Source organism: Salvelinus sp. IW2-2015, linkage group LG1 (assembly GCF_002910315.2).
Source record: "Salvelinus sp. IW2-2015 linkage group LG1, ASM291031v2, whole genome shotgun sequence".
NCBI classification, from domain to species: Eukaryota; Metazoa; Chordata; class Actinopteri; order Salmoniformes; family Salmonidae; genus Salvelinus; species Salvelinus sp. IW2-2015.
Window position 1 is genome coordinate 14869019 of NC_036838.1, and position 13089 is coordinate 14882107.

The window sequence follows — 13089 nt, forward strand, 5'->3', positions numbered from 1 at the left end:
TATCCTGAAAAACTCMCCAGTACTTAACGGTTACAAGCATACCATAACATGATGCAGGCACCACTATGCTTGAAAATATATGGAGAGTGGTACTGAGTAATGTATCGTATTGGATTTGCCCCAAACATAACACTTTGTATGTATCCTATTGGATTTGCCCCGAACATAACACTTTGTATTCAGCACAAAAAAGTTTATTGCTTTGCCACATTTTTTGTAGTATTACTGTAGTGCTTTGTTGCAAACAGGATGCATGTTTTGGAATATTTTTATTCTACACAGGCTTCCTTCTTTTCACTGTCAATTTCTCCTTTCACAGCCATTAAACTCTGTAACTGTTTTCAAGTCACCATTGGCCTCATGGTGAAATCTCTGAGCGGTTTCCTTCCTCTCCTGCAGCCGAGTTAGGGAGGACGCCTGTATCTTTGTAGTGACTAGGTGTTTTGATACACCATCCAAAGTGTAATTAATAACTTCAACATGGTCAAAGGAATATTCAATGTCTGCTTTTTGAAATGCTTTGCCCATCTACCAATAGGTGCAGAGTGAGTCCATGCAACTCATTATGTGACTTGTTAAGCACATTTTTACTCCTAAACTTAAATTAGGCCTGCCCTAACAAAGGGCTTGAATATTTATTGACTCAATACATTTCAGTTTTTAWTTTTTAATTAATTTGTAAAAATGTCTGAACATAATTTCACTTTGACATTATGGGGTATTGTGTGTATGCCAGTGACCAAAAATCTAAATTTAATCTAAACTCAGGTTGTAACCTGACAAAATGTAGAAAAAGTCAAGGGGTATGAATACTTTCTGAAGGCACAGTGTATGTATAGAGATACAAAACTGCGATTTTATTGCAATTTGATGTTCCAAACATATTGCTCACTATATGTCTGCTGCAGTGAGAGGAGAGCGAGCTGAAAACATGTTGTCTCACTATTTAAAAAGAAGATGGAGAACAAGCTATAGGATAAAAATATCTGAGTTTTCGTGCAGRTACAGCCAATTAGAGCTAGCCAGTGTTGTTTTCTAGACCACCTGAAGCGAGACCAATTCAAGACCAAGACCGGAGCAAGTAGAGTCTGAGTCAACACCAAGACTGGAAGAGGGGGGGGGGGCGAGACTGAGTTAAGACCGAGACCGGGAGGGGAACGAGGGGTCCAAGACCAAGGCCAGAAAAATGACCATGCCGCCATAATAAGAGTTCAAAATGTCCAGTATTTCTGTGTTCATATTTCAGAAGAACATACGGAGTCTTTAGACATTCATAATAGTGACAAAAATGCATGCCCTAGGCAAATAGAGCCACTCTACAAATGATTACTAACCCAAACACAGTGGGGAACAATGAAGGCGTTCTATGCCTTCATATGAGGGGCTAAGGATTTATAAAATAAGTATAAAGAAATATAGCTGCAAGCAGCAATGCCGGAGTTTATGCTGGGGSCCCACTGTGCCACCATCAGGACAAATTTCACACWTAGGAGGAGCTACAGTGGCTTGCTGTATTCACCCCCTTGGCAGTTTTCCTATTTTGTTTCCTTACAACCTGGAATTAAAATAGATTTTTTGGGGGGTTGTATCATTTGATTTACACAACATGCCTACCACTTTGAAGATGCAAAATATTTTTTATTGTGAACCAAACAAATAAGACAAAAAAACAGAACTTGAGCGTGCATAACTATTTACCCCCCAAAGTCAATACTTTGTAGAGCCACCTTTTGCAGCAATTAGAGCTGCAAGTCTCTTGGGGTATGTCTCTATAAGTGTGGCACATCTAGCCACTGGGATTTTTGCCCATTCTTCAAGGCAAAACTGCTCCAGCTCCTTCAAGTTGGATGGGTTCCGCTGGTTTACAGCAATATTTAAGTCATACCACAGATTCTCAATTGTATTGAGGTCTGGGCTTTGACTAGGCCATTCCAAACCACTCGAGTGTTGCTTTAGCAGTATGCTTAGGGTCATTGTCCTGCTAGAAGGTGAACTTCCGTCCCAGTCTCAAATCTCTGGAAGACTGAAACAGATTTCCCGCAAGAATTTCCCTGTATTTAGCACCATCGAGCATTCCTTAAATTCTGACCAGTTTCCCAGTCCCTGCCGACGAAAAACATCCCCACAGCATGATGCTGCCACCGCCATGCTTCACTGTGGGGATGTTGTTCTCTGGGTGATGAGAGGTGTTGGATTTTCGCCAGACATAGCGTTTTCCTTGATGGCCAGAACGCTCCATTTTAGTCTCATTTGACCAGAGTACCTTCTTCCATATGTTTGGGGAGTCTCCTACATGCCTTTTGGTAAACACCAAACATGTTTGCTTATTTTTTTCTGGACACTTCCGTAAAGCCCAGCTCTGTGGAGTGTATGGCTTAAAGTGGTCCTATGGACAGATACTCCAATCTCCGCTGTGGAGCTTTGCTGCTCCTTCAGGGTTATTTTTGGTCTCTTTGTTGCCTCTGATTAATGCCCTCCTTGCCTGGTCTGTGAGTTTTGGTGGGCGGTCCTCTCTTGGCAGGTTTGTTGTGGTGTCATACTCTTTCAATTTTTTAAATAATGGATTTAATGGTGCTCTGTGGGATGTTCAAAGTTTCGGATATATTTTTTATAACACAACCCTGATCTGTACTTCTCCACAACTTTGTCCCTGACCTGTTTGGAGAGCTCCTTGGTCTTCATGGTGCCGCTTGCTCGGTGGTGCCCCTTGCTTAGTGGTATTGCAGGCTCTGGTGCCTTTCAGAACAGGTGTATATATATATATATATATATATATATATATACTGAGATCATGTGACAGATCATGTGATTCTTAGATTGCACACAGGTGGACTTTATTTAACTAATTATGTGACTTCTAAAGGTAATTGGTTGCACCAGATCTTATTTAGGAGCTTCATAGGAAAGGGGGTAAATACATATGCACGCACCACTTTTCCGTTTTAAAATTTTTACAGTTTTTTTAAATAAGTAATTTTTTAAATTTCACTTCACCAATTTGGACATATTTGGGTATGTCCATTACAYGAAATCCAAATAAAAATCAATTTAAATTACAGGTTGTAATGCAACAAAATAGGAAAAACTCCTAGGGGGTGAATACTTTTGCAAGGCACTGTACTTCTGTACTCCTTACCACACTTGCCAAATATCACAACTCAAAATTAAACCGGTCATGCAATATGCATATTTTGGACTATTTTCAATGATGTTGACTACTTTAAATGTCTTCTTCTCCATAGCATCTATGGATGCACATCTTCAAGACTCTTGCTCAAACAATATGGTCTCAATAAGCCAATTATTTTTTTCCATACTTTACAGATTAGCTTGACTCGTATCTCTTAGCAYGTGTGCCGAATTTCATCACTCTGAGTCAAACAGATCTATATAAACATGCCGGTTATAGTGTCACTGTGTGGTGGATCTGAATGTGCTTGCATATGTTGAGTTTTGACAGTGTTTGGAACATGTGTACCAACTTTGGATACAATACAAATATCTGTGTCTGATTTATATGCATTCATGTGCCAGACCACRCCCATATGAATGTATTTTGACATACTAGTCTTGGAAAATTTGCGTTGAGAGACCTTGGTCCATAGATGCCATATGTCAATGTTCACCAAGATCGTCCCAGTGGTTCCGGAGGAGATGTCATTTAAGTGTTTTTCACAAAATTCAAAATGGCGGAAAATCCATCATGGYAGACTTTATGGGTCTTTGAGGCAAATTTGTTGGCAAGACAGCACAAATAGATCTGGGACCAGGCTAGTTGTAGGCTTTAAACAGTACCGCTCATAATCCTGCCCTGTTATTATTTTGTGTGTGCCCTTTCTTCTACAATCTCCTGCTAGTACAATGGTCTATTCCCCTCTGTTGTCACGCCCTGACCATAGTTTGCTTTGTATGTTTTATGTTTTGTTTGGTCAGGGTGTGATCTGAGTGGGCATTCTATGTTGTATGTCTGGTTTGTCTATTTCTATGTGTTTGGCCTGATATGGTTCTCAATCAGAGACAGGTGTTTTGCGTTGTCTCTGATTGGGAACCATATTTAGGTAGCCTGTTTTGTATTGTGGGTTGGGGGTTATTGTCTATGTGTAAGTTGCCTGTGTCTGCACTTATTGTTTATATAGCGTTACGTTCGTTTGTTATTTTGATAGTGTGTTTAGTGTTCTTCGTTTCGGTAAATAAATAAGAAGAATGTATTTATATCACGCTGCGCCTTGGTCCTCCTCTCTTCCACATTAYRACGAACGTGACATCTGTTGTCCTCTGGAGAGGGGTGAGATAAAACAGTGTTTGTCTTCTGTTCTCTGAGCTTGCCCGGGGCCATGGCGTTGAGGTAAAATGAAATGAAGCTTTGTTTAAGATAAGAAAGACTGATGAAACCCGAGCTGTCTCTGCCTGCTCCCCAGTCCYGACTGATCCACTGCCACTGTCCCTGCCTGCTTCTCTTCCTCTCTCGCTCTCTCACTCTTTCTCTCTCTGGATAGGTTTATTCAGGGTAGTGGTAGAGCCTACACCATATTGCTTAGGTTTACAGAGCTAAAGTTTTCAAAGGGTAGGGCCAAGAGGAAGGGGTAGGGAACGAACTGGGACTCTTCCTTTCACACACTCTGTCTCTCCCAGTCTACCAAGTGTTCCACAGCTGTGAACGAGAAGGTAGCAACATTTCTGGCAGTTGTTTTCCTTTATTGTAAGAGGCAGCAGCTSTATTTCTAAGCTGATCACTTCTTGAGAAGTTGTGGACATCAGAACCAGTTGGTATATTAACAGTTAGTGGAGTTCGGTAGAGAGATTTAGGAGCAGCTGATGGAGATGGAATGAGAAAGAGTTGTGATTAGGCTACTACACAATCTCTGATTGTTGGTGACAACAGCCAGGTAAATTAAACCAAAGTATGAATCGCTGTCTCGCCTAGTCCAAAGACTGTTTGTTTATTTTTTAAATATGTTTTATTGTCACATACACCGGATAGGTGCAGTGAAAAGTGCTGTTTTACAGGGTCAGCCATAGGCCTCACAAGTCGTCAACTGGCAGCTTCATTAAATAGTACCCGCAAAACACCAGTCTCAACGTCAACAGTGAAGAGGTGACTCCGGGATGCTGGCCTTCTAGGCCAGAGTTCCTCTGTCCAGTATCCATGTTCTTTTGCCCATCTTAATCTTTTTTTAATTTTTATTGGCCAGTCTGAGATATGGCTTTTTCTTTGCAACTCTGCCTAGAAGACCAGCATCCCGGAGTCTTCCCTGTTAACGTTGAGACTGGTGTTTTGCGGGTACTATTTAATGTTAGATATTAGAGTTTGAGATAATGTTATGCAACGCATAACTGTGTGCGCGTGTGGGATTTAAACAGGCGTGAAACATAGGAGATGTGAACAGGACATGCAGACACATGAGTATGGACAGTATATGTTTACTGGACATGCCTATATTTGACTCAAAGTGACCAGTGGGATGCCAATGTAAGATGTTTACTATATGTATACTATAAAGTAGTAATAACTTTATAGTATATAGTTGCCATGGCACCCTAGTAGCAGCATAAGCAGAGAGNAAGAAGCTGGGTTCCCCTTCGCTCTCTGCATTCCCTGGCAAGGACAGACACCTTTCATTGGGTGCCAGGCTCATAAGTTCAGTAATTAACCTGCACACGCTTAGCAAAATAAGGGAAGCTTTTTTACAGCTCCGGTGTGGCCAGAGCTGTCTGGTCTAGCTCTCGGTGCAAAATGCTCCCAGGGCACACTTTTGCGAGGGTTCCACACAAGACTGTCTATGCTGTCAGGTACTGGCTGTACTGCAGCTAGCAACACAGCGCTAGCCAGTCAGACAGGCAGCATCCAGTTCCCGCCATCTGCCAAGTATCCCAAATTGGACTCCCTCCGGTAGTCTCGGGGCCAGTAACAACTGTAATTGCACGGAATGTGTGCTTTTCCTGAGGTAACTGTGTGATTCCAAGCCGGGATAGTTTATTCCTTTTTATTGTAACGGAAAATGGGAATTGGTGGGAAAGGCCGGGTCGTTCCAAGTCAATGTTTGACTGTTTGTTTTTTAAGCTAATCTCTTTATTTCATTAACTAATATGTGGCATGCCTGATTATTATTCCCATCATGGTTAAATATGCTAATTATGTTTGAAGAGTTATGCTGAATATTATCCTAAAATGTAGAAGGACTGACCCTAAATGGTAGTCTAACTAATGACAGGTGCGTTGCCTTTCACTTGTCTCTGTTGCAGATTTCTTTTGTATCTCATACAGTTGATGGTCTGAATGTCACTCATTGTTACTTGTCAGTATAAATTATTACAATCATACCAAATGAAACATATACTGCATGCCTTTTCAACAACAGCAAATACTTGAGTTCAATATTCAACATTGCAGCGTTTCTACCCAAATGTACATGCCCAAATCATCCCAAAGGCTGCGTTCACACAGGCAGGCCAATTCTGATATTTTTTCCACTAATTGGTCTTTTGACCAATCAGTTCAGATATTTTGCCAATAATTGGGCACAATATCAGAATTGGGATGACTGTGTAAACGTAGTGTAACGCTTGTCGTCTGGAGGAGAAGAAGAGGACCAAGGTGCAGCGTGGTAAGTGTTCATACTATTTAATTAAAATATGAAACACTTGACAAAACAACAAACACGACAAACGAACAGTCCTGAAAGGTGAAACAAACACTAAACAGGAAACAACCACCCACAAACACAGGTGGGAACAGGCTACCTAAGTATGATTCTCAATCAGAGACAACGATAGACAGCTGCCTCTGATTGAGAACCATACCAGGCCAAACACACAGAAATACAACACAAGGACAACATAGAACACCAGACAAAGAATGCCCACCCAAACTCACGCCCTGACCAACCAAAATAGAGAAGACATAAAAAGGATCTCTACGGTCAGGGCGTGACACGTAGCCTAGTGTCTGAAAGTTATTGTGAATGAAGATACTTTGTGCAGGTAATTTAGTCTATAACATCCTAATTTGGGGGTATGGACTTTTTGGGAAAGCATGGTAAGGTTAGCATTTTGTGACAACAGCCAGGTAAATTAAACCAAAGTATGAATCGCTGTCTCGCCTAGTCCAAAGACTTTGTTTATTTTTTAAATATGATTTATTGTCACATACACCGGATAGGTGCAGTGAAAAGTGCTGTTTTACAGGGTCAGCCATAGGCCTCACAAGTCATCAACTGGCAGCTTCATTAAATAGTACCGGCAAAACACCAGTCTCAACGTCAACAGTGAAGAGGTGACTCCGGGATGCTGGCCTTCTAGGCCAGAGTTCCTCTGTCCAGTGTCCATGTTCTTTTGCCCATCTTAATCTTTTTTTATTTTTATTGGCCAGTCTGAGATATGGCTTTTTCTTTGCAACTCTGCCTAGAAGACCAGCATCCCGGAGTCTTCCCTGTTGACGTTGAGACTGGTGTTTTGCGGGTACTGTTTCTCTAACTAGACACTCTAATGTACTTGTTCTGTTGCTCAGTTGTGCACCGGGGCCTCCCACTCCTCTTTCTATTCTGGTTAGAGTCAGTTTGTTCTGTGAAGGGAGTGGTACACAGCATTGTGCGAGATCTTCAGTTTCTTGGCAATTTTTCGCATGGAATAGCCTTCATTTCTCAGAACAAGAATAGACTGTCCATTTTGAGTCTGTAATCAAACCCACAAATGCTGATGCTCCAGATACTCAACTAGTCTAAAGAAGGCCAGTTTTATTGCTTCTTTAATCACACAACAGTTTTCAGCTGTGCTAACATAATTGCAAAAGGTTTTTCGAATGATCAATTAGCCTTTGAAAATTATAAACTTGGATTAGCTAACAAAACGTGCCATTGGAACACAGGAGTGATGGTTTCTGATAATGGGCCTCTGTACCGAATATCTGTATGTAGATATTCCATTAAAAATCAACCGTTTCCAGCTACAATAGTCATTTACAAGATTAACCATGTCTACACTGTATTTCTGATCAATTTGATGTTATTTTAATGGACAAAAAGTTGCTTAAAAAAAAAAAACAAGGACCCAAAAATTTTGAACAGTAGTGTTATATACTTATACATTTGCAAATAACTTTTGTCATTATGGGGAATTGTGTTTAGATTGCTGAAAAAAAAGTTAATATTTAATCCATTTTAGGATAAGGCTGAAACGTAACAAAATGTGGAAAAAGTCAAGGGGTCTGAATACCTTCCGAAGGCACTGTATGTAGCCTCAGCTTGTTTTTATTACGCAGGGTTTTCTGTTTTACTGGGTGAAGACCAATTGTATAGTTCTCCATAAATATTAAATTACCAATTGCCTGACTCATTTTGCTCATCTTTTCCCGATGGCTACCACATGTGAGTCCTCGGTGGAATGGCTTGCCATACTTCCAGGTAACAAAAGCCACTTGGCATATAGGCTTGGAACACAAGGCCTTTTTGTTTTATCAAAAAGCTTTACCCCTCCATTTTGAGTTGATGTTTTCTCTCAAAGACCCTGTTGGGTGAAATGGAAAGTGGTGTAAGTCATATAAAGGTGACTGAATGTCACCGTATAAGGCTTCTAGATTGTGTACTCTGTGAATGTAATGTTTTGGAAACAGGCAGTAATAGTGATTGCGATGCTATTTTGGTAGCCATGATTTTCTCATAAACAATTGCAAGCTAGATACACAATCCTCAAAGATGAATACAAAAATGTCAGTAACATTTTCTTTGAAGTTCATCATCTCTTACTTTAATCATGATCTACAGTACTACATATGCATACATGGCCCTTGACCTCACTATATCAGTGCAACCGGTTTGGCTGTAGATAAAGTCCTGTTGGAGACTTTAGAAAACAAAATGATCTTCCCTGTCTAGAGGGACAGCCTCTTTCTTTGAAGAATGATTGCAGCCCATTACTCACTATTCTATATCTCCACTTCTTTCTCTGCTTTCCCATAGTTCCGTACGTTGGCACCAATGTACTACAGAGGCTCTGCGGCAGCCATCATTGTTTATGACATCACTAAAGAGGTACATTATCCCCTCTTGTTTCCCTTTGGTAACATGGTGTGACATGACATTTGTTTTTTTCCTCAAATTTTTAAAGGGACACTGCCACTTTCTTTTCTATGTCATTCCTATGTCATCAGGAGTCATTTGCTAAATAAATCAGCTCTCTCCGTCACTGAGAAACTCAGTTTAATTTTTTTTTTTTTATGACCCCTGCTGACATCATAGGTGCAGGTTTTCTTAGGACCTTTTCTTCTTATATTTTTGACTACAGAAAAAAAGCTCCAAATAGATTGACCTTTGCAAAAACGTAGGTATCCATGCACAGCATACAGCTTGTATGTCTACTGTAGGCGACTATGGCATCCCACTGGTCACTTTGAGTCAAATATAGGTATGTCCAGTAAACATATACTGCCCATACTCATGTGTCTGCATGTCCTGTTCACATCTCCTATGTTTCACGCCTGTTTAAATCCCACACGCGCACACAGTTATGCGTTGCATAACATTATCTCAAACTCTAATATCTAACAATGTAAGATGTTTACTATATGTATACTATAAAGTAGTAATAACTTTATAGTATATAGTTGCCATGGCACCCTAGTAGCAGCATAAGCAGAGAGCTCCTGTACATTTGTAAATATTTTTGTAATTAATGAATTAAGGCATTTCTTTGTATAATCTTTATGTTTTAAGAATGAACAATTAATATAACTAATTAATATMATCAGAATCAACCACAGCATTAAGACTGAAGGTGAAGTTGGCTATTCATTTCTTTGTTTGGCTAGCTAGCAAGCAAGCAAGCTAACATTAGCTGGCAATTGTTTTGATTCGAAATGCAAGCTAGTGTCCAGAGGTTGAGGATGGAGAGAAGTCCGAAAGCAAGACGGCAGATMGGTGCGGTGAGGCTAATCTTGAATTATTATTGAAATGTYGTGTGCTTTCTGGAGCCATGTGACTGACACAGCATCATCCAAGTTGCTTCATTTTGGCAGTAGTGAAGGAGTAGCTAGCTACCTACTATGGCGTCCATGGACTGCAGTGCCACTGGCTAAGCTCAAACCTGATTCCTACTACGGACAAGCCAGAGACAGAGAGACACCTTGATGAGACCGTGCTGCCTGCCTGCCCCCGGACTTTCCCTCCCAGCTTGACCACCTCCCTCAGATGACCACTCCATTAACTTTCTAATGACTGTCCATGTTGTGATGTTTTTTATAAATTKCATGTATTTTTATGTTGCTTTAAAGCACTTTGGGATTCTTTATGAAATGATTAGCGCTATAAATGTTGAATAAGTTATTATTAATAATAGCTTGAACCGTGTTTCTCAGGACTCGTTCCAGGCATTGAAGAACTGGGTGAAGGAGCTTCGCCAACACKGCCCTCCCAACATCGTGGTAGCCATCGCTGGCAACAAGTGTGACCTGTCCGATGCCAGGTAAATAAATCCCTCRAGTCCCAGGGCCCTGGTCAAAAGTAGTGCACAATATAGGAAATAGGGTGCCATTTGGGAYGCAGACATTGGCTTATTTTTTACAAGTCAGCAGCATAGAGTAATTTTACCAGACGAATCGCTGAATCGTTGACATGAGATTTGCTTGTACTACATTTTCTAATGAAGATTAAATGACTCGCCGACGCAAGGGACGTCAACGGCCGAGCCAACCGTGTATCTTCAAACTTTTGGCTCCAACAATGTGAACATACCATGGAACAGTAACTGCCGGCCATTGCGGCTCTCTGTTGGAGATACACTGGAGGATGTGTATGTAATGTCACTCAAACATGCTCGCTTAGATGAGAGGACTTTAACTACTAGAGTAGCCTAATTGCATTGGAGCAGTGGAAAGAACTGATGGTTCAAATAATCTCCCATCTACTGTCCATCCATTAGTATTAGTCATTATTGACTCGCTAAGCAATTATTTGAAATGACTGTACCTCAAAATGGGACACAGCACAGGTCTAGTTCATAAAGAGAAACATGTATATGCAATTGCTTTCCAATCAGAGTGGGCCCCTGTGGAAACACAGCTTACGATGCTTGTTTGCTTCCATCATGTGTAGTTCATTGTAATATGATGAGCATTAGCTGGATCGAATGAAGGTATAGCAGTACTGGGGGAAGCCCCATGCAACACATAAGTCTAGTAGAGATGAGTGATGTGATACTGGTGGGGAGTAGGGCTGTGATGGTCATGGARTTTTGGATGATGTAATTGGCCAGCCAAATGAMCGCAGTCACCGTAATAACCGCTCAAAAAATATATACTGTATGTACAGTTGAAGTTGGAAGTTTACATACACCTTAGACAAATACATTTAAACTCAGTTTTTCACAAATCTTAGTAAAAATCCCCTGTCTTAGGTCAATTAGGATCACCACTTTATTTTAAGAATGTGAAATGTCAGAATAATAGCTTTTTCAGTCTTGCCACAAATTTTCTATAGGATTGAGGTCAGGGCTTTGTGATGGCCACTCCAATACCGTGACTTTGTTGTCCTTAAGCCATTTTGCCACAACGTTGGAAGTATGCTTGGTGCATTGTCCATTTGGAAGACCCATTTGCGACCAAGCTCTAACTTCCTGATTGATGTCTTGAGATGTTGCTTCAATATATCCACATAATTTTCCTGCCTCATGATGCCATCTATTTTGTGAAGTGACCAGTTACTCCTGCAGCAAAGCACCCCCACAACATGATGCTGCCACCCCGTGCTTCACGGTTGGGATGGTGTTCTTCGGCTTGCAAGCTCCCACTTTTTCCTCCAAACATAATGATGGTCATTATGGCCAAACAGTTCTATTTTTTTGTTCATCAGACCAGAGGACATTTCTCCAAAAAGTACGATCTTTGTCCCCATGTGCAGTTGCAAACCGTAGTCTGGCTTTTTTATGGTGGTTTTGGACCAGTGGCTTCTTCCTTGCTGAGCGGCCTTTCGGGTTATGTCGATATAGGACTCGTTTTACTGTGCATATATATACTTTTGTACCTGTTTCCTCCAGCATCTTCACAAGGTCCTTTGCTGTTCTGGGATTGATTTGCACTTTTCGCACCAACGTACCTTCATCTCTAGGAGACAGAACACGTATCCTTCCTGAAAGGTATGATGGCTGCGTGGTCCCATGGTGTTTATACTTGCGTACTATTGTTTGTACAGATGAACGTGGTACCTTCAGGCTTTGGAAATTGCTCCCAAGGATGAACCAGACTTGTGGAGGTCTACAATTGTTTTTCTGAGGTCTTGGCTGATTTCTTTTGATTTTCCCATGATGTCAAGCAAAGAGGCACTGAGTTTGAAGGTAGGCCTTGAAATACATCCACAGGTACACCTCCAATTGACTCAAAGGATGTCAATTAGCCTATCAGATGCTTCTAAAGCCATGACATCATTTTCTGGAATTTTCCAAGCTGTTTAAAGCACAGTCAACTTAGTGTATGTACATTTCTGACCCACTGGAATTGTGATACAGTGAATTATAAGTGAAATAATCTGTCTGTAAACAATTGTTGGAAAAATTACTTGTGTCATGCACAAAGTAGATGTCCTAACCGACTTTGCTAAAACTATAGTTTGTTAACAAGACATCTGTGGAGTGGTTGAAAAAAGAGTTTTAATGATCCAAACTAAGTGTTTGTAAACTTCCGACTTCAACTGTACACTGAACAAAAATATCAACACAACATGCAACAATTTAGAAGATTTTACTGAGTTATACTTCATATAAGGCAATCAGTCAATTGAAATAAAATCATTAGGCCCTAATCTATGGATTTCACATGACTGGGAATACAGACAAGCATCTGTTGGTTACAGACACCTTACAAAGGGGCGTGGATCTGAAACACAGTCAGTATGTGGTGTGACTATCATTTGCCTTATGCAGTACGACATTTGCCTCTCCTTCGCATTGAGTTGATCAGGCTGTTGATTGTGGAATGTTGTCCACTCCTCTTCAATGGCTGTGCGAAGTTGCTGTGATGGATGTTTTATACATTTGCACAAATGTCTAAAAACATGTTGTTTGCTTAACCATTATGGGTATTTCTGTATAGATTGCCCTTAAGCG

The 13089-nt window shown here is 40.7% G+C and overlaps 1 protein-coding gene across 2 annotated transcripts in view; it reads left to right on the forward strand.

Moving 5' to 3' along the window:
* LOC111961645 (ras-related protein Rab-22A-like) overlaps positions 1-13089 on the forward strand; it is a 55507-nt gene that overhangs the window by 11465 nt on the left and 30953 nt on the right. The window contains exons 4-5 of one of the 2 annotated variants that reach the window (XM_023984069.2): positions 10349-10455; positions 10639-11431. In XM_023984069.2, coding sequence (XP_023839837.1) covers positions 10349-10455; positions 10639-10846 — 315 coding nt within the window. In that variant the 3' untranslated portion in view covers positions 10847-11431. Of the gene's footprint in view, positions 1-10348; positions 10456-10638; positions 11432-13089 lie in introns of those variants that run through there. The other variant, XM_023984078.2, reaches the window with a different exon arrangement.